Genomic DNA, 22,011 nt, shown 5'->3' on the forward strand with positions numbered 1-22,011 from the left:
AGTCTTCTAAATATATAAATTATTCTATAAAATCTTACCATTTAAGGAACTTCCATGTTGAACTGCTACAAGGAAAACGATGCTGAGCGCGAACCAATTCATTGTACTGGCTCCCGCTGCAATAAATAATAATAAAATCTTTATTGACTAAAAATAGATACAAAAAACTATAACATTGCCTGTGGTCTCCACACTAGATTGATCTGTATCGTGGAGACCAGGTAGGATTTTCTAATGCTTTCCGTTGGACTAGGACTAATTACAAAAATTACAATAAATAGGACTACATTACAAAAAGAAATACATTACAAAAAGGAAAGTAAAGTATTATTTTAGCTTATAGAGATATAACTATTTGTGACTAATGTATTTTATGATAATAATCGCCAAAACTAAGCCTTTATGATAATAATCATCATCATTATCAGCCGATGGACGTCCACTGTTGGACTGCCTCTTGCATGGACTTCCAAACACAACGATCTCGAGCCACCAGCATCCAGCGGCTTACTGCAACCCGCTTGATATCCTCGATACCTAGTGGTCGACCAACACTGCGTTTTCTGGTGCAGGGTCGACATTCCAGCACCATGGAACCCCAACGTCTATCGGCTCTTCGAATTATGAGGCCTTCCATTGCCACTTCAGCTTCGCAACACGCTGATCTATGTATGACTTCGGTTCGTCTACGGATCTCCTCATTTCTGATTATTATTGATACTAAATTACAATTTTTATGCATATCATAAAGTACTGTACTTGAAATCTAACACATCGGATTTTGATGATCAGAATATTCGACTAAAATTTCATTTTATTTTTTCGTAGCGCCATCAAACTGATCAATAGAAGGAGCATATCATCATCATCATATCAGCCGATGGACGTCCACTGCTGGACATAGGCCTTTTGTAGGGACTTCCAAACATCACGATACTGAGCCACCTGCAACCAGCGAATGTCAGGAACTCGCTTGATGTCGTCGATCATGATGACCTATGGTTCCGAGATTGGTCGCTAATTATAGGTCTCATAAGAAGGCTCAGAGTCACACAGCGGGCGATGAAACGAGCTATGGAGTATCTCTGCGTGATCGAATCAGAAATGAGGAGATCCGTAGAAGAACCAATGTCACCGACATAGCTCAACGAGTTGCGAAGCTGAAGTGGCAATAGCAGGGCACATAGTTCGTTCCAAGACCTTGATATGTTATAAAATATGTTTTAAATAGATTTAGTAACCTACTGGAAAGTACACTACTTTCTAAGATATCTACATTAAAGACGCATTACTCACCCTTATATTATAACTTCATCTAAAGCTGATACGATTTTTGTTAATTTATTTGTAATTTATGTAATAACTAGCGGACGCCCGCGACTTCGTCCGCGTAAATTTCGATGTCAACTTTACTACTACCCCTACCCTACCCTACCCCTACCCTACTACTACCCCAATCCTACCCAACCCCTACATCTACCCTATCCCTACCCTACCCTACCCTACTCCTACCCCCACCCTACCCCAAACCTACTCCTACCCTACCCCTACTTTACCTACACCCTACCCCCATCCTACCCCTACCCTCCCCGTACCCTATCCCTTTCCTACCCCTATCCCACCCGTACCCCTATCTCACGCCTATCCTACCCCTACCCTACCACTTCCCTATTCAACCCGTACCTCTACCCTACCTCTACCCCTACCCAACCACTACCCTAAACCCGGCCCTAAACCTACCCTACCCCTACACTACGCTTCCCTACCCGTACCCTACCCTACCCTGTAACTTCTCTATCTTACTCCTACCCTTAGCAAAATCGGTCCAGTCCTTCGAGAGTGGTGGTATGACCAAGAGAAATAGAGACTTCTATGCTAATAATATGAAGAGGTAAAGTTCGTGTGGTTGTAGGAGGTAATCTCTGGATCTACTGGACCGATTTGGAAAATTGTTTTACCAATAGAAAGCTACGTTATTTTCGAGTGTCATAGGCTATGTTTGATCCGCATATTCACACGGGAACGGGAACTACGTAAATGAAAGCGCCGGGCGTCATATAGCGGAATTTCTGCGTCTTTTAGAAATTTTGTATTATCTCCGAAACTATTTAACTAATTAACATACTATAAAGGGCAAATCTTATCTCCATAATATCCTTGTGATTATTAAATAATTTATTTTAATAAGGATTAAAGTTTAGTTGTATAAATAATGACGTAAACCTAAGTATATAAAATTAATAATTTTTAAAACACAAAAAGTACTATATCTGCTAATATATAGGAGTAAGATATATGGTGTCGCGGACTTTTTTGTAGAACTCTTAAAGATACATAAAGTCTCCATACATTAATTTCAATTTTTCACAATAGTTAAGGCAGCGCATGCGAATAAGTCTGTTTAAGAGGATTTTCAGTCCGACCTGTATGACAAAAACTGTGATAACTCGGCTAATATATATGATACCAATATAAAATATAGCCTATAGCACTCCCCGATAATGTTGCATTCTACTGGTGAAAGAATTTTTAAAATCGGACCAGTAGTTCCGAAGATTACCTCATTTAAAAAATGTGACAAACTTACAAACTTACAAACTTTACCTCTTTATAATATTAGTATAGATATAGATATAGATATAATCGATTCACTTGCACAGTTTTACTCACAGTACTTTATCATGGCGATACAATTTATGCTCATTTTTATTTCAAGTGTTTGAAATAATAGTTGACTTTTGACCTGTTGATATGGATAATAAACATCTGCCATCTTCTTTTTTTGTCCGTGTGCGAATCACATTTCTACACAAAGGATTCCGTACCATTATGTATATAATCCTTTTTTAGATAAAAATACGTATTTCAGTTATTTTGATTTTAACACAAAATTACTAAACCGATTTTCATGAAAGTGAAACGGGACTAATCTGAAAGTATAACAAGAAAGTTTTAAACAAGAATTTTTAAAATTGGTTAATAAATGACGAAGATTGATGGTAACAAATATTAATAAATAAAAAAAAAACAAAAAAACTCGACCTGCTCGCACCCACGAGTAGTCATCCGCCTCGCGTATTTTGTATAGCAAATAGCCTCTTGATGAGCTCTTGAATTTGATACCCATATCGCAATATACGAAAAAAAAACATAGGTATATACTTACATACATACACGACACGCACTAAAAACACAACCCTTCTTGCAGTCGCTAAAAAAAACATTGGCGTCGAATCGTGAAATCGGTTGGAAAAGCTGTGATGGACCTGCCAGTGCATAGCTTTAAGCAATGTGTTAAAAAACATTTACTTAGTCGAGGTTACTACAACATTGATAAATCCCTAATGATAAATATGCTTGGAGGCCATTGGATCAGCTTCCACCTTCACACAGGAAGTAAAACTATAAGAAATTGTAATGTTGTCATCAATTGTAAATTACAATGTCGTATGATTTTTTAAAAAGAGCAACTGTTGAGTTTCTTGCCGGTATCTTCTCAGCAGAACCTGTCTTCCGAACCGGTGGTAGAATCTTTACAAATGGTCAACTGACGTGTCAGAGTGTTCGTGTGAAGAATGTGCTTGTAAACTGAGCCTACTTGAAATAAACGAATTTTGATTTTGAAAGGAGACATGCATAAAAATATACGCTCCATACATTTAATAACCCCAAAATTGACCCTTTAAATCCCTGTAGCTCCGAAAGCAATGATCGCAGATACCCTGTTACTTTTACAAAATTGCTTTACTATTAGTATACTCTTAATTTATATACCTACAATTTTAAAAACTGTCATTATATGTATATTAACTTGACCTCATCTAAACAACACAGGCCAGCGCTGGCTCTAATCTCAATCATCTTTCTAAACACGCCAACCTGGCACAAATAAAAATATATAATAAACTTCCTAATAGTCTAAAAGAGAAGCCCTGGACAATATTTAAATGTAAAATTTATAATTTATTATTGAAAAAAAGTTATTATGACATTCCAGATTATTTTATGGACATGGACATTTTGTAATTGTGATTTTGTATTAATTTAGTTATATTTTTTTTCTCTTCGTTCAAATGTATTTAATTATTTAAGATAATTCATACACTAATAGAAAAATTTTACTACTCCATAGTACTTTGCATCAGAAGCATCAGCTTCAAAAAATAGTATTAATTATATTTCTTTTAAACTTAATGTCAATTTATTTTTAATTTAATTAATTAAACAATAAACATTTGTATACCTATTAATGGTGAAACATTGTTACCTAATACATAAGAACATCTTCGTATAGGGTAAGTCCAGGATAGATGCCCCACTTTTCGAAAATGCTAAATAACTCCGAATTTTATAATCTTAGAGCATTGCGTTCTTTGGGAGATATTAAATATATTTCTTAATGATCTATATTATCTGAATCTTTCTGATAAAGATTGTGTAGATTTTGTGTAAATTGTAATTTTATGGACCTCTAAAAAATGGGATAGACGCCTACTGTGGCGGATAGAAGACTTATCATGAAAAAGCTTCTGAGGATAGGTGCCTTAGTGGGGATTGGCGACTTAGATTGAACATTGTAATCGGTTTGTTCTGAAATCAAACAACTATATTATTATAATCAGTCTTTATGGTGTTTTCTATAAATTTCATTTTAATTTCTTGGCCATCTTTGTCAAAGTTATACTTTAGCTGTAGCTTTTTAGCAAACTGGTATGCTAACTGACGTATTGCTGTTCGGTCCAGCGGAAATCCAGCTTCTCCCAAAAAACAGTTTTTTGTTATTACAGCATGTTTTCATAAAACAAATAAAAATAAATGCTGGATATATATAATTTTTTTCAGTAATAATTACGCCAGACAGTAACTACAATGATATGATGCAATACAATACAAAGTAAAAGTAATTCCAATTTAAAACAACAGTACACATACAGTAACTTTGAAAATAAGAATTGCTGTTAATGGCAAGACTTCGTCTTAATATTTTAGATGGTATTTCTTATATTCTAGAAATCTGATTTACGCCTTTCTCTCCCTTTTTCATCTCTTCAAATGCTGCTAGCATACTGTCTTCGGTCTAGGTTATAGTACGAGGGACAACATCCTGTTTCCTTTTATATTTACGAGGCATTTTGCTCTCCTGCAACAACACAACACTTATAATAAACAGTCGGGGATAGTTGCCCTTAGGGGCATCTATCCTAATAAAAAACGGGGCAACTATACTTTTTGTAGGGGATAGATGCCCTTATCAATAAAAACAAAAGTTGTGTTTCAATTACTATAAAATCTATCAGTTTACATAGGCTAATCTTCAATGCAAGCAGACAAATAGAAAAAAAATTAAAATTATAAGCGAGAGAAAAAATACACTGTTGAAAGTACTTACGAATCTTATTTTGGCGCCTTTTGTCGTCTCACCGCGGAACATTTTTACTCACACAGACGAAGCTCATGCACTCCGGTCGAAATTCCCCCCGACACTAAGGTTTGCAGGGGGAGGACTCGTTACTTACAGTAAAATTTAACTCCTACAGTGCTCCTAACATAGTGAAATAAAAATCAAGTCATCTATCCCACTGGGGCATCTATCCTGGAATTACCCTAACTAAATGTAATGTTTCTTGCAAATAAATTCTAATTCTTATTTTTACTAGTTATGGTAAAATGTATAAAGGCTCAATTTTATAAATGTGTCATCATGTCAAACCTACATTTTCATGTATAAAATATCATTCATTCATTCATTCAAATCAAATAAAACAAATATAACATACAGAAGAATATGTATTATAGTAAGGTAACAAAAAAGTATACATATATATTATAAAGGTGCTGGAATGGCGACCTCCGTTGTATTCCGAAGTCCATGCAAGAGGCCATGTCCAGGACGTCCATCGGCTGCTACCTCAGACCAATTAATGTATAGGACCTGCCTCGCTTGACGTTACTTTTCTGTCAAAGTATATGATCAACGATCTAATGCGATTATAAAAACTGTCTCTACAGTGTCGATGTTAAATAGTTGTAATCGTGTTGGTCGGTTAAAGAGCTCCGTAAAAATACCTTTTTTGTAATTGAATGCTGTAAAAAACGGGCAAATACTTCTAGTTTAGTATACGATATATAATCTAAGCTCGTTTTCTTCAGAAAATGACAGACAATTTTGTTCGTGACTGTGAGTGCGATACAGGTCCTTCTATAATTAGTCTGAGGCTGCTACTGATGAACGCGTCACTGTTCGCCAGGCCACACGACTCCCTCGATCCAGTCCAAGTGGCTGTACACGCGTGTGTACACGGCGGGCCAGGGGACGTGGACACCGCACCACGTGGCTAGCGTCAAGACACCCACAACATGAACGATGCACTTGTCGGAGCGCGACACCACCTGCAGCGGCGAACCGGGGGGTCCCTGCAAACGAATTTGATACTATGACTGATGTAGTGTTTGTAGGCAGTCTGTCATTGGCGCTAGGCCGGAGCGGTCGTGCACTGCTTGACAGTGATATGCTTCTATTATATTATAGTAAGGACGAGGTCCTTCAAATGCCCATTCAGTGACGTCACACCCACAACATGAACGATGCACTTGTCGGAGCGTGACACCAACTGCAGCGGCGAACCGGTGGGGCCCTGCAAACGAATTTGATACTATGACTGATGTAGTGTTTGTGGGCAGTCTGTCATTGGCGCTAGACCGGAGCGGACGTGCACTGCTTGCGATACCAGTGTAGGGATGAGACAGTGATTTGCTTCCTTTATATTATAGTAAGGACGAGGGTCCTAACAGTGCCTATTCAGTGACGTCACACCCACAACATGAACGATGCACTTGTCAGAGCGCGACACCACCTGCAGCGGCGAACCGGGGGGGCCCTGCAAACGATGGAAACTTAAAGATAAAAGCGCTTGGAGGCCATTGGACCAGCTTCCACCTTCAAACAAAAAGTAAAACTATAAGAAATTGTAATGTTATCATCAATTCTAAATTGTAATAATGTATGATTTTTTAAAAAGAGCAACTGTTGAGTTTCTTGCCGGTTTCTTTTTAGCAGAACCTGCCTTCCGAACCGGTGGTAGAATCTTCACAAATAGTCAATTGACGTGTCAAAAGTGCTGTTAAACTGAGCCTACTTGAAATAAATGATTTTTGATTTAATTTGATGTTGATACTTTTACTGATGTAGTGTTTGTGGGCAGTCTGTCATTGGCGCCTACTACTACTAATGGCCAAGTGCGGAAAAGGCCCAGGAAAGAAGAAGACCAGTGTAGGGATGAGACAGAGATTTGCTTCTATTATATTATAGTTAGGACGAGGGTCTTTACAATGCCCATTCAGTGACGTCACGCCGGGGGGCCCTGCAAATGATGTTGATACTATGACTGATGTAGTGTTTTTGGGCAGTTTGTCATTGGCGCTAGACCAGAGCGAACGTGCACTGCTCGCGATACCAGTGTAGGGATGAGACAGTGATTTGTTTCGATTATATTATAGTAAGGACGAGGGTCTTTACAATGTCTATTCAGTTACGTCACGCCCACCACGTCGACGATGCACTTGTCGGAGCACCACCAACTACAGCGGCGTACCAGGGGCGCACTGCAAACGATGTTGATACGATGATTATACAAAGCCCTTCAGTGACGTCACGTACAGTTCCAACATGTTTCTGTTACCGGCATTGCTTAGCCAATGTATGGAATACCAAGGGAGTTCTGACAATGCATGAAATATTATGAACTAGCGGACCCGGTCAAGCTTCGCTAAAGACCCTAACCAACTCTCACCCTACACCAACTCTATTGGTCGACAATGTTATGTCTTTCTGTCGTCACCAGATATGTAGTAGGCTTGGCTCTGCAAAGACACACTGATGTCACATGCAGAGTCTTGAGCCAAAACAAATGAGTGCAAACATACAAGGGAGGCCTTTCCAAACCTCAACCCACGACTAACAACAAATCTACTTAATCTTAAACATAGCAAACTCAAAACGGTAACGGAACTAATGACAGGGCACTGTTCACTAAATAAACACCTTTCGGTTCTAGGTATAACCGACAGTCCTCTGTGCAGAGCATGCATGGAGGAAGAGGAAACCCCGATACATGTTATGCTTAGATGCAGAGGTGTATCGGAACAACGCGTAGCATACATTGGATCCCCAGCAACACTCCATGAGGCGTTCGGCGACCTGGGCGGCTTGCTAAGCTTCTGGAGCGAGCTCGGCTGGCTGGAGTGACTCCGGCGGGGACCAGCACCAAAGGGTTCTACGTACAACGGCCAACCAAAAATGGCCAAGTGCGGAAAAGGCCCAGGAAAGAAGAAGAACAAGAAGAAGAATGTAGTAGGCCTATACTCAGACCAATTATAGAAGGACCTGTACCGCACTCATAATCACGAACAAAATTGTCTGTCATTTTCTGAGGAAAACGAACTTAGATTTGGTATATATGATTTTCTAAACTAGAAGTTTTTGCCCGTTGTTTACACAATTCAATTACACAAAAAGGTATTTTTACGGAGCTCTTTAACCGACGAACACGATTACAAATATCTAACATCGATTCTATAAAGACAGTTTTTATAATCGCATTAGATCGTTGATCATATACTTTGACAGAAAAGTAACGTCTAGCGAGGCAGGTCCAATACAATAATTAGTCTGAGGGCCTATAGATTACCGTGCACATGCCGTATGATGCGTTCAGTTTTTCAACGCACAACTGCTCGTCTGAGACTCCCCACCATTCCTGTTGGTACTTCTCAAAAGTTTTGTTGCAGAAGTTTGAATCCAGAAGGCGGAACGGCATCTTCATGAGTGAGTTTAATGCGTCCCATGGCACATCTGATGAAGAAAATATAATATTTAAGTGATATTGTAACTCCTTTTTACAATCCTACAAAGGACATGTCCCAATTTTGTCCTAAAGTTTGGACCTTTATTCAGAGTGTCAACTTTGCAGAACAAATTATTTTTATCTTAAAAGAACATATAGGGCTTAAAACTCAAAATAAAACCATTTTTGCAACCCGCATTTTTTTAATTAATTGAATAAAATATTATATTTATTTCATTAGCTGACAACATTAATTAAGAATTTTTATCATGGCAACTATCGCACGTAAATATCATAATAATTAAGAATTTTTATGATATTCGCGTAGTAGCGTTCGTCTATGGCGTTTTTAAAGCAATTTAAGGATTTTTTTGTTTAATGCTTTGACAAATTGACATTTGACAATATTACTTGACATTGACAGCTTACACCGGATATGTAGAGGCTTGCTCCACAGACACGCCGGGCGGATGTTACTGACGAACTATGTTAGTGACAATGATGATACTGATGATACTCACTGATGCCATCGACTACCCAACCCGTGGCAATGGCCTTGCTGTACCCCGGGAAGTCAGGCTTGCTCCACAGACACGCCGGGCGGATGTTACTGACGAACTATGGTAGTGACAATGATGATACTGATGATACTCACTGATGCCATCGACTACCCAACCCGTGGCAATGGCCTTGCTGTACCCCGGGAAGTCAGGCTTGCTCCACAGACACGCCGGGCGGATGTTACTGACGAACTATGTTAGTGACAATGATGATACTGATGATACTCACTGATGCCATCGACTACCCAACCCGTGGCAATGGCCTTGCTGTACCCCGGGAAGTCAGGCTTGCTCCACAGACACGCCGGGCGGATGATACTGACGAACTATGTTAGTGACAATGATGATACTGATGATACTCACTGATGCCATCGACTATCCAACCCGTGGCAATGGCCTTGCTGTACCCCGGGAAGTCAGGCTTGCTCCACAGACACGCCGGGCGGATGTTACTGACGAACTATGTTAGTGACAATGATGATACTGATGATACTCACTGATGCCATCGACTACCCAACCCGTGGCAATGGCCTTGCTGTACCCCGGGAAGTCAGGCTTGCTCCACAGACACGCCGGGCGGATGTTACTGACGAACTATGTTAGTGACAATGATGATACTGATGATACTCACTGATGCCATCGACTACCCAACCCGTGGCAATGGCCTTGCTGTACCCCGGGAAGTCAGGCTTGCTCCACAGACACGCCGGGCGGATGTTACTGATGAACTATGTTAGTGACAATGATGATACTGATGATACTCACTGATGCCATCGACTACCCAACCCGTGGCAATGGCCTTGCTGTACCCCGGGAAGTCAGGTTTGCTCCACAGACACGCCGGGCGGATGTCATCGTTGAAGTCCACGTCCGCTTCCAACTCGAGCAACGCTATGTTGTTGTATATGACAGAAGAATTGTATCCTGGGTACACGTGGATGCTTTTAACTGGCAACTAAACATCACAAAAAAATAACAACTTAAAAATCAACGTACCCACAAAACTAAAAAGCGAAATTAACACCATAATATTATAATGTTCTACCGGCTGAACTTATAAACTTTTTCAAAATTAATCTAACTTTTCTTTTTTTTTTATTCTTTACAAGTTAGCCCTTGACTACAATCTCACCTGATGGTAAGTGATGATGCCGTCTAAGATGGAAGCGGGCTAACTTGTTAGGAGGAGGATGAAAATCCACACCCCTTTCGGTTTCTACACGGCATCGTACCGGAACGCTAAATCGCTTGGCGGTACGTCTTTGCCGGTAGGGTGGTAACTAGCCACGGCCGAAGCCTCCCACCAGCCAGACCTGGACAAATTAAGAAAATCTCAATCTGCCCAGCCGGGGATCGAACCCAGGACCTCCGTCTTGTATATCCACCGCGCATACCACTGCGCCACGGAGGCCGTCTCTTACACAACATTAAGATATTTATGCACCAGATTGAAGTACACATTTTTAAGAATAAAAAACCATAAAAACAAGAAACAAGAACAAAAGAAATTCATTAACAAAATCATTAAACTTCGATCATTATATTAACCTACAACTTCAAACTTGGAAAATCAAAGGAGATGGTCCATTTCAGGTCCACTCTTGTACCCCGTATCATTAAAATTCAAAAATACAAGGATTTTATTAAAATTTATTAAAGTAAATAAATCTAACTAAAGAAAAAGAAATGAATAAAATAAAAACCCAAGTTTTTGAGTTCTATCACGATGGCGCCATAGAGCAATTATGACATGACAATTGACAGCAAACGTCAAATCGATTACTGCATTGAAAACGTCATCTATCCGCCATTATTACCCTTATTAATGTTGCATTTCTTGGGAGATATTGAATATTATTTCGAAATAGATTTGTATAATCAAAACTAGTTAAAAAAATACAAGTGAAAAAGACAAGTGTCTATATTGTCGATAGGAAAAAGGCGCTGTACACTACACTAACAACAACAACATAGAGAATGCCACAGATTAAATAAAATTTACAGCGACAAAAGTATTGCCGCGTAAATCTACCGGGCATACGTATGTCCCATGGCGTTCAAGTGGATTGTATGGTGGATGAATTAAATGAATGCTTTGTGAGAAGTATATTAGAAAGTAACTCTTATAAGTCAAAGTTATCTGGAGTCCACATGAAGTTAAATACAAACTCATGTTGGAGAAACTTCAAAAAAAAATCTAAGGTGGCTGTACCGCAAACAGTACGGTTATTATGTTGGCTATTACGTATATCCCACGGTTTTTTTACAAGGTATGCTGGGGTATGACTTACTAGAGGTACAGCGGATTACTTCTTCCGCCTGATTAAGGGGGAATTGTCTAACGCTTCAGTGCTAGAGTTAGTTTCGTTCCATATACCCATCCATATATACAAAAAATGGGACGTAAATTTAAGCTATTTGTTATTCCAGCATGTAGGTTGGTTGGTTGGCAGCAAACCCGCGAGTCACCTTTTGTTCGCGCGTTGGCATTGCTAAGCGGGGTTTTGGATAGGGATCCGGGTTTAGATTTGTTTTTCTCCTCGCCTGCTGAATTTCACAGAACTTTTGGCAGATACGTTCAAGTAAGTTAAAGAATTATTTTTTGGGACAGCCTGTGTAGCGCAGCACCGGTTCACTCACACTTTTATTTAACTACCCTATAATGATTATTCTTGGTATTTATCCTCTTCTGTTTGTTAATCTGTTTATTTATCTTCTTCTGTTTGTTAATAATGTTCTGTTTGTTCCTAAATATTGTATTATGCAATAATAACCAGTGCACAGTAAAACCAACTGTGGTTTGTGTTGCACTATGGTTAGGTTTAATTTAAATGTGTTGTTTGTTGAATAATAAATAAATAAATAAATAAGTAATGCAGGAATTATAGATAGTTTACACATTAGGTTAAGCCTGTAATGTAAATTGACAAATCCTCAATTTTTAAAATAAAAGAAACAACTCTCACGTCTCTATCGGTGGCGTTGTCTTGCATGGGGATGTCCAAAGGGCCGAGCCTCACTATCTTCGGCGGCTGTTTGTGACTGTAGGGACCGACCTTGCAGTCTGCGCTGGTCAGCACGAACCGAGAGCTGATGAGGCTGCCTGAACACTCAAACATGTAGTCAGTCCTCCTCAAATAATTCTCCCAGCCCACGGCGGCCTGTGAAACGAGAGTTTTAATGTTTATTTTATTTTCGTTTGATACCTATCTACCTATCTATTATTTTTATAATTAAAGGACATCAGGAAGTGCCGCCAGCCGTTGCGCAGTTAATTTGGTAATAATGTGTCCATGTTATTTTTGAGTCATAGATTGAAAAAAAAATTCCAGCCAAAGACCCTGGCAGGCGAAGTCATGGCAGGAGGACAGTTACGCGCGCGGCCTGAGGCCGCGCATTTTATGTATTAGCTAAAATGTTTGTCATATCTTTTAAATATGACCAATATTTCCTTTCTCCTCCAAGTAGTCGGAAAAGACTGTAAGGAGTGGTTGCGACAATAGATCAGCAGGGCGATTATGTAACTCGGTGTACCATTCAAGTAATCAGTCACTACTTCGTTTTTCATCATATTTTCGTTTTTGCAATCATCTAACATTGTGTTTTCAACGAAATGACACAATGATCGTCATTTTACATAAAATAACATTAGTTTATTAGTGATAACAGATAGTAATGTTATTTTAACGAAAAATTTGCGTAATTTCGTTGAAATAACAATGGTAGATCATCGTAGAAACAAAAAAAACATTATCACTTAATGTAAAATAGCGCAGTCAAGATTATTTCGTTGAAATAACTACCTACCTATTTTAAATCATCACAAAAAAACAAAAATACGATCTAGTGACTGATTACTAGAATGGTACACCGAGTTACATAATAACCCTTCAGGAGGCGGACCGAACCATCACCTCATAGTGATGAGTCCGACCCTTTTACCACTGAGTCTTTGAGAGTTGAATACCTAAAACTTGAGGTATCACTTACCATATGCGGGAATTCCCCTCGCTTGGCTTTTTCAATGACCTGGTCGTCGATGCAATTTGGCGTGTTTTCGGGCATGTACCGGCTGTATTCATCGCACTCTGGAGACAAGTCTTGGTGTTAATAGCGAACAGTGACATTCCTCAATGAAATCGCTAAAAAACAACTATTCATAGTACCGATCGCAACGTTTAACCTGGTGACTGAATGTCCTATCATTCAGTTATTGACAAATTTGTAACGTTTGGATAGTGTGTGCATTACATACATTATTGTATGCTGAATTTGTTGTGGGCTCTTCTCTATCTAATAGTCGATCGGTCAGTGCGTCGTGCAATAATTGTTGATATTACTGTTCCACATGACGATAATCTGGTTAAAGCCGAAAAGGAAAAAGTATCAAAATACTTGGACCTTGCTCACGAGATTACCGCCATGTGGAATGTTGAGTCAACTATTATTGTTCCGACAGTCGTTTCAGTCAATGGTCTTATAGCGAAAAGCTTCGACCAACACCTTAAGAAGCTTTCGCTTAACTGTTGGATCAAGAGTCGGATACAGAAGGCAGTGATTCTTGAGACGGCGCGTATTGTGAGGAGGTTCCTCACTCTGGAGCCCTGACCACCGGTTGCTTGGGCACTCAAACGTCCCGTGTTTGAAAGTAGAAAACTAAAGATTACTTACTTCTCTCGCTTAGTCTTTTTCTTCTTGTCGTCTTCTCGAAAACGGGCTTCTGACTGAAAAAAAAAACCAATAACTACCTAATTATACCTATGAGTGTGTGTGTACCTATGAAAGTGTCGACATGTCATGCAGTGGTAGCAAACGGTTGATGACTTACTTGATCGCAGTGAGGTCAGTGCAGCAGACGAGGAATGGGAACCGCTGCTCCGAACATAACGTTGGAGGGATGCCGTTCCTCCTGGAAATAATAGCTTTTATTATGGACTGGTTCTATTCATTGCCAAAAATAAGTCAATTGATTTACTCAGTGACAAGTTGCATCATTTCAAATCCATAATTATAAAAACTGTTCTTATGGGCTCCGTTCAATAATTCAATCTGTAATATTAGCTCTCGTCATTAGTTGTGACTTTATTTTTTTTTTTTTTGTTCTATTGATCTCGTGCGATCAGTCGATAGACTATGAGCAGAGGAGTTGTAGGGAGATTTGGCGGTTAGAAGCAACTTTCCCCAGCGGGAGAAGCTCCATATATTTGTATGTCATATGTGGCTTTCAATCAAGAATTTGCCGTCTTTTCAAGCGTCGAATCGCCTGTGGTATCGTTAACTGGACAGCCAGATGATTCGGATGATTTCTGAGTCTATCTTTGTACTTGTCGTTAGTAGATTTTATTTCTGCTTTTACTGTTGACATTTGTAAGTATTCGTGAATTTCTGGTATTCGTAGAAACCACGGCGCGTTCGACACTTGTTTCAGTATGTAGTTTTGCGCTCTTTGAATAATGGTGATGTTGGAGTCGCAGGCTGATCCCCACAACTGGATTCCATACATCCATATGGGTTTAATTACTGTTTTATAGACAAGTATCTTGTTTTCCAGGGACAACCTGGAGTTTAATCACGATTTTGCGTGTCATCCTTGCGCAGGGGCCATGCTAATCTTCTCTGTATCGTTCCAATTTTAGTATATGTACTGCCGAAGCGAGTACTAGTTGTGACTTAAAGAATACATTATTTATTTAATCCATTATTTTACCAATGTATAATTAATTAAGTCATACTGTTAAAATTGTAATTTTTATTCATAATTTGTATAATTCTTTGTAATTTGTATAATTATAATTTTAAATTTTTAAAGTCCTTGTTTAATAATAATAATAATAATAATTTATTTATTCATGAGAAAGTACAGAAGGTTTACAGAACTTAAATTACTTAATTTTTTTCTTTTGGTTTTTGTCAAAATGTGTAAATTTAAATTTATATTTTGTGTTTTTCTTTCTATTTTGTGAATTTTAAATAAGTAAAATTATGTGTTAAGCTACCCTTATTTGTAAATTATTTTGTATGTGTTCATATAATTTTGTTGGTGGTCCAAATCTATATATATAAAAATGAATTGCTGTTCGTTAGTCTCTCTAAAACTCGAGAACGGCTTAACGGATTTATCTCATCTTGGTCTTGAAATGTTCGTGGAGGTATAGGAAAGGTTTAAAAGGTGAGAAAAAATCAAATAATTTCCGGAAAAACCCTAAAAACTGCCCTTTTCTATTTCCCATACAAACGTTTAAGAGTCAAGCGGTAGGGGTAGGGTAGGGGTAGGGTAGGGGTAGGGTAGGGGTAGGGTAGGGTAGGGAAGGTGTAGGGTAGGGATAGAAAATAAGTGCACTTATGTCAAAACGAAGCTTGACCGGGTCCGCTAGTAAATAAATAAATAAGTACTCATTTCGGTTCAGTAGATCCAGAGATCATCCCCTACAATACCACATACTTTATCTCTTTATAATACTAGTATAGACTTATTCGATTACCGAAATTACACATACTGGTAATCATTCAAGGCAGGCAGACACTTGGAGCCCAGTGTACACACACCCGTTGAGTCTGTGTGTCTGATCACGCAGCCCTCGCCCTCTGTAACACACACAACACTTGTTAGACTGACACCTGAAGACTGGTGTACACACACCCGTTGAGTCTGTGTGTCTGATCACGCAGCCCTCGCCCTCTGTAACACACACAACACTTGTTAGACTGACACCTGAAGACTGGTGTACACACACCCGCTGAGTCTGTGTGTCTGATCACGCAGCCCTCGCCCTCTGTAACACACACAACACTTGTTAGACTGACACCTGAAGACTGGTGTACACACACCCGCTGAGTCTGTGTGTCTGATCACGCAGCCCTCGCCCTCTGTAACACACACAACACTTGTTAGACTGACACCTGAAGACTGGTGTACACACACCCGCTGAGTCTGTGTGTCTGATCACGCAGCCCTCGCCCTCTGTAACACACACAACACTTGTTAGACTGACACCTGAAGACTGGTGTACACACACCCGCTGAGTCTGTGTGTCTGATCACGCAGCCCTCGCCCTCTGTAACACACACAACACTTGTTAGACTGACACCTGAAGACTGGTGTACACTGTACACACACCCGGTGAGTCTGTGTGTCTGATCACGCAGCCCTCGCCCTCTGTAACACACACAACACTTGTTAGACTGACACCTGAAGACTGGTGTACACACACCCGCTGAGTCTGTGTGTCTGATCACGCAGCCCTCGCCCTCTGTAACACACACAACACTTGTTAGACTGACACCTGAAGACTGGTGTACACACACCCGCTGAGTCTGTGTGTCTGATCACGCAACCCTCGCCCTCTGTAACACACACAACACTTGTTAGACTGACACCTGAAGACTGGTGTACACACACCCGCTGAGTCTGTGTGTCTGATCACGCAGCCCTCGCCCTCTGTAACACACACAACACTTGTTAGACTGACACCTGAAGACTGGTGTACACACACCCGCTGAGTCTGTGTGTCTGATCACGCAGCCCTCGCCCTCTGTAACACACACAACACTTGTTAGACTGACACCTGAAGCCGAGCGTCTCTTTAAGATGAAGCTACTCACGGAAAAGTTAACAGTAATCTATTGTAGGAATGTTCCACGGATCCAGGGTTCAACAATGGTTTTTCTATTTTTGAATCCACTTCTGAGTCTTCTAAATATATAAATTATTCTATAAAATCTTACCATTTAAGGAACTTCCATGTTGAACTGCTACAAGGAAAACGATGCTGAGCGCGAACCAATTCATTGTACTGGCTCCCGCTGCAATAAATAATAATCAAATCTTTATTGACCACAAATAGATACAAAAAACCATAACATTGCCCGTGGTCTCCACACCAGATTGATCTGTATCGTGGAGACCAGGTAGGATTTTCTAATGCTTTCCGTTGGACTAGGACTAATTACAAAAATTACAATAAATAGGACTACATTACAAAAAGAAAAACATTACAAAAAGGAAAGTAAAGTAAAAAAGTAAGCAGAAACGTTAGATAGGTGTACACAATTATTTTTAACCGACTTCCAAAAAGGAGGAGGTTCTACGTTCGGCTGTATGTATGTTTTTTTTTTTTTTTTTTAGCTTATAGAGATATAACTATTTGTGACTAATGTATTTTATGATAATAATCGCCAAAACTAAGCCTTTATGATAATAATCATCATCATTATCAGCCGATGAACGTCCACTGCTGGACATAGGCCTCTAGCATGGACTTCCAAACACAACGATCTCGAACCGCCAGCATCCAGCGGCTCCCTGCAACCCGTTTGATATCCTCGACACCTAGTGGTCGACCAACACTGCGTTTTCTGGTGTGGGGTCGCCATTCCAGCACCATGGTACTCCAACGTCTATTGGCTCTTCGAATAATAATTCGAAGAGCTGAAGAGACGTTCGAGGCTTATTTCCACTTCAGCTTCGCGAATCGCTGAGCTATGTCAGTGACTTTTGTTCGTCTGCGGATCTCCTCTTTTTGATGCATTTAATGTTGATACTAAATTACAATTTTTATGCATATCATAAAGTACAGTACTTAAAATCTAACACATCGGATTTTGATGATCAGAATATTCGACTTAATACTTATTCTTATTTCATTTTATTTTTTCGTAGCGCCACGAAACTGATCAAAAGAAGGAACATATAATCATCATCATACCAGCCGATGGAGTCCACTGCAGGACATAGGCCTTTTGTAGACACTTCCAAACATTACGATACTGAGCCGCCTGCATCCAGCAAATGTCTGCGACTCGCTTGATGTCGTCGGTCATGATCACCTATGGTTCCGAGACTTGGTCGCTAACTATGAGCCTCTTAAAAAGGCTCAGAGTCCCACAGCGGGCGATGGAACGAGCTACGGAGTATCTCTGCGTGATCGAATCAGAAATGAGGAGATCCGCAGAAGAACCGAAGTCACCGACATAGCTCAACGTGTTGCGAAGCTGAAGTGGCAATGGGCGGGGCACATAGTTTGTTCCAAGAACTTGATAAATCTATATCTATACTATTTTATTTTTATTTTATTTTATTTATTTGGGATCGAAAACAGTTGTGTACAATAATATAATTCTTGGCTGGTGGGAGGCTTCGGCCGTGGCTAGTTACCACCCTACCGGCAAAGACGTACCGCCAAGCGATTTAGCGTTCCGGTACGGTATTATGCCGTGTAGAAACCGAAAGCGGTGTGGATTTTCATCCTCCTACTAACAAGTTAGCCCGCTTCCATCTTAGACTGCATCATCACTTACCATCAGGTGAGATTGTAGTCAAGGGCTAACTTGTAAAGAATAAAAAAAAAAAAAATAACTTACAAAACTTTAAATTTAAAAACAAATAGTTTACATACACAACCCACATCTCTATCCACAAGTAATTATACAAAATGAAGATGGGGCTGATAAAAATGATTTTCAAATTAAACTATCTAACAAAGTGCATATAAACAAAGAAAAGAAAATAATGAAATAAAAAAAAATAAAAAAGAAATTACACAATTACAATAAAAATTAAAATATATACTAATATTATAAAGCTGAAGAGTTTGTTTGTTTGTTTGATTGAACGCGCTAATCTCAGGAACTACTGGTCCGATTTAAAAAATTCTTTCAGTGTTATATAGCCCATTTATTGAGGAAGGCTATAGGCTATATATTATCCCCGTATTACTTCGGGAACGGGAACCACGCGGGTGAAACCGCGCGGTGTCAGCTAGTTATAAAATATGTTAAATAGGTTTCGTAACCTACTGGAAAGTACACTACTTTCTAAGATATCTACATTAAAGACGCATTACTCACCCTTATATTATAACTTCATCTAAAGCTGATACGATTTTTGTTAATTTATTTGTAATTTATGTAATATATAATCGATTCACTTGCACAGTTTTATTCACACTACTTTATCATGGCGATACAATCTATGCTCATTTTTATTTCAAGTGTTTGAAATAATAATTGACTTTTGACCTGTTGATATGGATAATAAGCATCCGCCATCTTGTTTTTTTTTGGGCCGAAAACCGTCCGCGTGCGAAACACATTTCTACGCAAAGAATTCCGTACCTTTTTTTTTATTCTTTACAAATTAGCCCTTGACTACAATCTCACCTGATGGTAAGTGATGATGCAGTCTAAGATGGAAGCGGGCTAACTTGTTAGGAGGAGGATGAAAATTCACACTCCTTTCGGTTTCTACCACCACCACTGCGCCACGGAGGCCGTCAAAACCTCCTTACCATTATGTATATATTCTTTTTGACATAAAAATACGTATTTCAGTTATTTTGAGTTTAACACAAAATTACTAAACCGATTTTCATGAAAGTGAAACGGGACTAATCTGAAAGTATATTCTTTTAAACAAGAATTTTTAAAATTGGTTAATAAATGACAAAGATTAATGGTAACAAATATTAATAAATAAAAAAAAACAAAAAAACTCGACCTGCTCGCACCCACGAGTAGTCATCCGCCTCGCGTATTTTGTATAGCAAATAGCCTCTTGATGAGCTCTTGAATTTGATACCCATATCGCAATATACGAAAAAAAAAAATTTCACCTCGAGTCTATAGCGTCTCACAGTTGTTGTGTTGACTTTTTTAACTTCACTTATCTAAGAACACTTGGGTTAACAAGACAAATCTAACGGTATCTTGATTGCTGCATAAATAGGTATATACTTACATACATACACGACACGCACTAAAAACACAACCCTTCTTGCAGTCGCTAAAAAAAACATTGGCGTCGAATCGTGAAATGGGTTGGAAAAGCTGTGATGGACCTGCCAGTGCATAGCTTTAAGCAATGTGTTAAAAAACATTTACTTAGTCGAGGTTACTACAACATTGATAAATCCCTAATGATAAATATGCTTGGAGGCCATTGGATCAGCTTCCACCTTCACACAGGAAGTAAAACTATAAGAAATTGTAATGTTGTCATCAATTGTAAATTACAATGTCGTATGATTTTTTAAAAAGAGCAACTGTTGAGTTTCTTGCCGGTATCTTCTCAGCAGAACCTGCCTTCCGAACCGGTGGTAGAATCTTTACAAATAGTCAACTGACGTATCAAAAGTGCTTGTAAACTGAGCCTACTTGAAATATACGAATTTTGATTTTGAAAGGAGACATGCATAAAAATATACGCTCCATACATTTAATAACCCCAAAATTGACCCTTTAAATCTGTAGCTCCGAAAGTAATGATCGCAGATACCCTGTTAGTTTTACAAAATTGCTTTACTATTAGTATACTCTTAATTTATATACCTACAATTTTAAAAACTGTCATTATATGTATATTAACTTGACCTCATCTAAACAACACAGGCCAGCGCTGGCTCTAATCTCAATCATCTTTCTAAACACGCCAACCTGGCACAAATAAAAATATATAATAAACTTCCTAATAGTCTAAAAGAGAAGCCCTGGACAATATTTAAATGTAAAATTTATAATTTATTATTGAAAAAAAGTTATTATGACATTCCAGATTATTTTATGGACATGGACATTTTGTAATTGTGATTTTGTATTAATTTAGTTATATTTTTTTTCTCTTCGTTCAAATGTATTTAATTATTTAAGATAATTCATACACTAATAGAAAAATTTTACTACTCCATAATACTTTGCTGATGCTTCAAAAATAGTATTAATTATATTTCTTTTAAACTTAATGTCATTAAATTTAAATTTAATTAATTAAACAAAAAACATTTGTATACCTATTAATGGTGAAACATTGTTACCTAATACATAAGAACATCTTTGTATAACTAAATGTAATGTTTCTTGCAAATAAATTCTAATTCTTATTTTTACTAGTTATGGTAAAATGTATAAAGGCTCAATTCTATAAATGTATCATCATGTCAAACCTACATTTTCATGAATAAAATATCATTCATTCATTCATTCAAATCAAATAAAACAAATATAACATACAGAAGAATATGTATTATAGTAAGGTAACAAAAAAGTATACATATTATAAAGGTGCTGGAATGGCGACCTCCGTTGTATTCCGAAGTCCATGCAAGAGGCCATGTCCAGGACGTCTATCGGCTGCTACCTCAGACCAATTACTGTATAGGACCTGCCTCGCTTGACGTTACTTTTCTGTCAAAGTATATGATCAACGATCTAATGCGATTATAAAAACTGTCTGTATAGTGTCGATGTTAAATAGTTGTAATCGTGTTCGTCGGTTAAAGAGCTCCGTAAACCTTTTTTGTGTAATTGAATTGTGTAAAAAACGGGCAAAAACTTCTAGTTTACTATAAGATATATACTAAATCTAAGCTCGTTTTCTTCAGAAAATGACAGACAATTTTGTTCGTGACTGTGAGTGCGATACAGGTCCTTCTATAATTAGTCTGAGGCTGCTACTGATGAACGCGTCACTGTTCGCCAGGCCACACGACTCCCTCGATCCAGTCCAAGTGGCTGTACACGCGTGTGTACACGGCGGGCCAGGGGACGTGGACACCGCACCACGTGGCTAGCGTCAAGACACCCACAACATGAACGATGCACTTGTCGGAGCGCGA

The 22,011-nt window shown here is 38.8% G+C and overlaps 1 protein-coding gene and 1 non-coding gene across 2 annotated transcripts; both read right to left on the reverse strand.

Annotated features, from left to right (window-relative positions):
• Positions 1-5,782: 5,782 nt before the first annotated feature.
• Positions 5,783-17,192, reverse strand: LOC112054401 (serine protease snake). Its single transcript, XM_052890037.1, has 12 exons — positions 17,129-17,192; positions 16,492-16,559; positions 15,901-16,028; positions 14,232-14,312; positions 14,075-14,127; positions 13,394-13,491; positions 12,370-12,564; positions 10,145-10,358; positions 9,788-9,804; positions 9,365-9,461; positions 8,688-8,851; positions 5,783-6,414 (listed from the first exon to the last, which is right to left on the reverse strand). Exons 1-12 carry the CDS (start codon positions 17,190-17,192, stop codon positions 6,235-6,237), a joined length of 1,359 nt encoding a protein of 452 aa, XP_052745997.1. The 3' UTR covers positions 5,783-6,234.
• LOC112054402 (U6 spliceosomal RNA) lies at positions 14,957-15,063 on the reverse strand. Its single transcript, XR_002887446.1, has one exon. It is a non-coding gene; the product is annotated as a U6 spliceosomal RNA (small nuclear RNA).
• Positions 17,193-22,011: the final 4,819 nt, after the last annotated feature.

The sequence above is a fragment of the Bicyclus anynana genome, chromosome 27 (assembly GCF_947172395.1).
Source record: "Bicyclus anynana chromosome 27, ilBicAnyn1.1, whole genome shotgun sequence".
In the NCBI taxonomy this organism is placed as follows: domain Eukaryota; kingdom Metazoa; phylum Arthropoda; class Insecta; order Lepidoptera; family Nymphalidae; genus Bicyclus; species Bicyclus anynana.